This window comes from Triticum dicoccoides, chromosome 2A, assembly GCF_002162155.2.
Source record: "Triticum dicoccoides isolate Atlit2015 ecotype Zavitan chromosome 2A, WEW_v2.0, whole genome shotgun sequence".
Taxonomy (NCBI): Eukaryota; Viridiplantae; Streptophyta; class Magnoliopsida; order Poales; family Poaceae; genus Triticum; species Triticum dicoccoides.
Genome location: NC_041382.1, coordinates 220,011,734 through 220,013,100, shown reverse-complemented (window position 1 = coordinate 220,013,100; position 1,367 = coordinate 220,011,734). Strand labels below are relative to the sequence as shown.

Sequence of the window (1,367 nt, the reverse complement as noted above, 5' to 3'; positions counted from 1 at the left end):
TCCAGAGTTCCTCCTGCCTTCCTGGCGCTCGCCGACGAGGCCAATCACCAAACCGGAACCCTGGAAGGCCTGCAAACTATCATCTGAATCGAATCGCTTCCCATTTTTAGCCACCTGTCCGTCCGCCCCCTCTTATTTTTACTGCCGCGCGCCGTAAATTCAACGGTCAATGGAACAACGACACCGCAGTGAGCGCGCTGTGGGGATAAAATTAGATACCTCTCGGCAGAGCAGAGGAAGCTACACGCGCACACTTCCTACACTGCCTCCTCTTCTCTTGGCTGCTCGTCGCCAATGGAGCTCCCGTCCGCGGCTTCCTCGCCCTCCGCCTACAAGCTGGTGGACACGTGCAAGAAGGCGGCGGCCACGGCGGCGTCCGTGACCGCCTACGCCGTGCTGGCGCGCGGCATGGCGCGGGAGCTCCTGCCGCCCGACCTCTGCGCCGTCGTCAGCTGGGCCGCCTCGCTCGTGCGCGGCCACCTCCAGCCCCCGCCCGCCCAGCGTCGCACCGTCGTCGTCAAGCGCCTGGACGGCTGCGCCATCAGCTGCGCCAACTTGAACTCCTTCTACGACGACGTCAACGACTACCTCGCCACCAGGATCGACCCGCAGTCCATGCGCCGGCTCTGCCTCAGCGGCGCCGGCGCCAGGAAGGTCATGTCCATGGACACCGGCGACTCCATGACCGACGTCTTCGAGGGCGTCCGGTTCACGTGGACGTCCGTCTCGGGGGAAGGCCGCAAAGGCCCGGACTCGCTGGAGCTCACCTTCGACGCGGAGCACACGGACATGGCGCTGGGCACGTACGTGCCCTCCATCACGGCCGCGGTGGAGCAGGCGCGGCGTCGGGACTGCAAGCTCAAGATCTTCATGAACGAGGGCTCGTCGTGGCGCGGGATCAGCCACAACCACCCGGCCACGTTCGACACGCTCGCCATGGACCCGCCCACCAAGCAGGCCCTCATCGCCGACCTCGACAGGTTCTTGAAGCGCAAGGAGTACTACCGGCGGATCGGCAAGGCATGGAAGCGCGGCTACCTTCTCTACGGCCCGCCCGGCACCGGCAAGTCCAGCCTGGTGGCCGCCGTGGCTAACTACCTCCGCTTCAACCTCTACGACCTCGACCTCTCCGAGGTGCGCTACAACGCCGAGCTGCAGAAGCTGCTCATCGGCATGCCCAACAGGTCCATCCTTGTCATCGAGGACATCGACTGCTGCTTCAGCGCCACGTCCAGGGAAGGTGGCAAGGAGCGCAAGACGCTGGCGCGGGCCGACTATGGCCATGGCGACGATGACTCTGACGACTGCTCGAACAAGGTACGTTGCATAGGAACAAAACAAGCATCGATCTTTGATTGGTGAACACA

The 1,367-nt window shown here is 64.2% G+C and overlaps 1 protein-coding gene across 1 annotated transcript in view; it reads left to right on the top strand.

The window, feature by feature from the left end:
• Positions 1-294: 294 nt before the first annotated feature.
• LOC119357805 (AAA-ATPase At3g50940-like) overlaps positions 295-1,367 on the top strand; it is a 2,181-nt gene continuing 1,108 nt past the window's right edge. The window contains exon 1 of the mRNA XM_037624631.1: positions 295-1,317. Coding sequence (XP_037480528.1) covers positions 295-1,317 — 1,023 coding nt within the window. The remainder of the gene's footprint in view (positions 1,318-1,367) is intronic.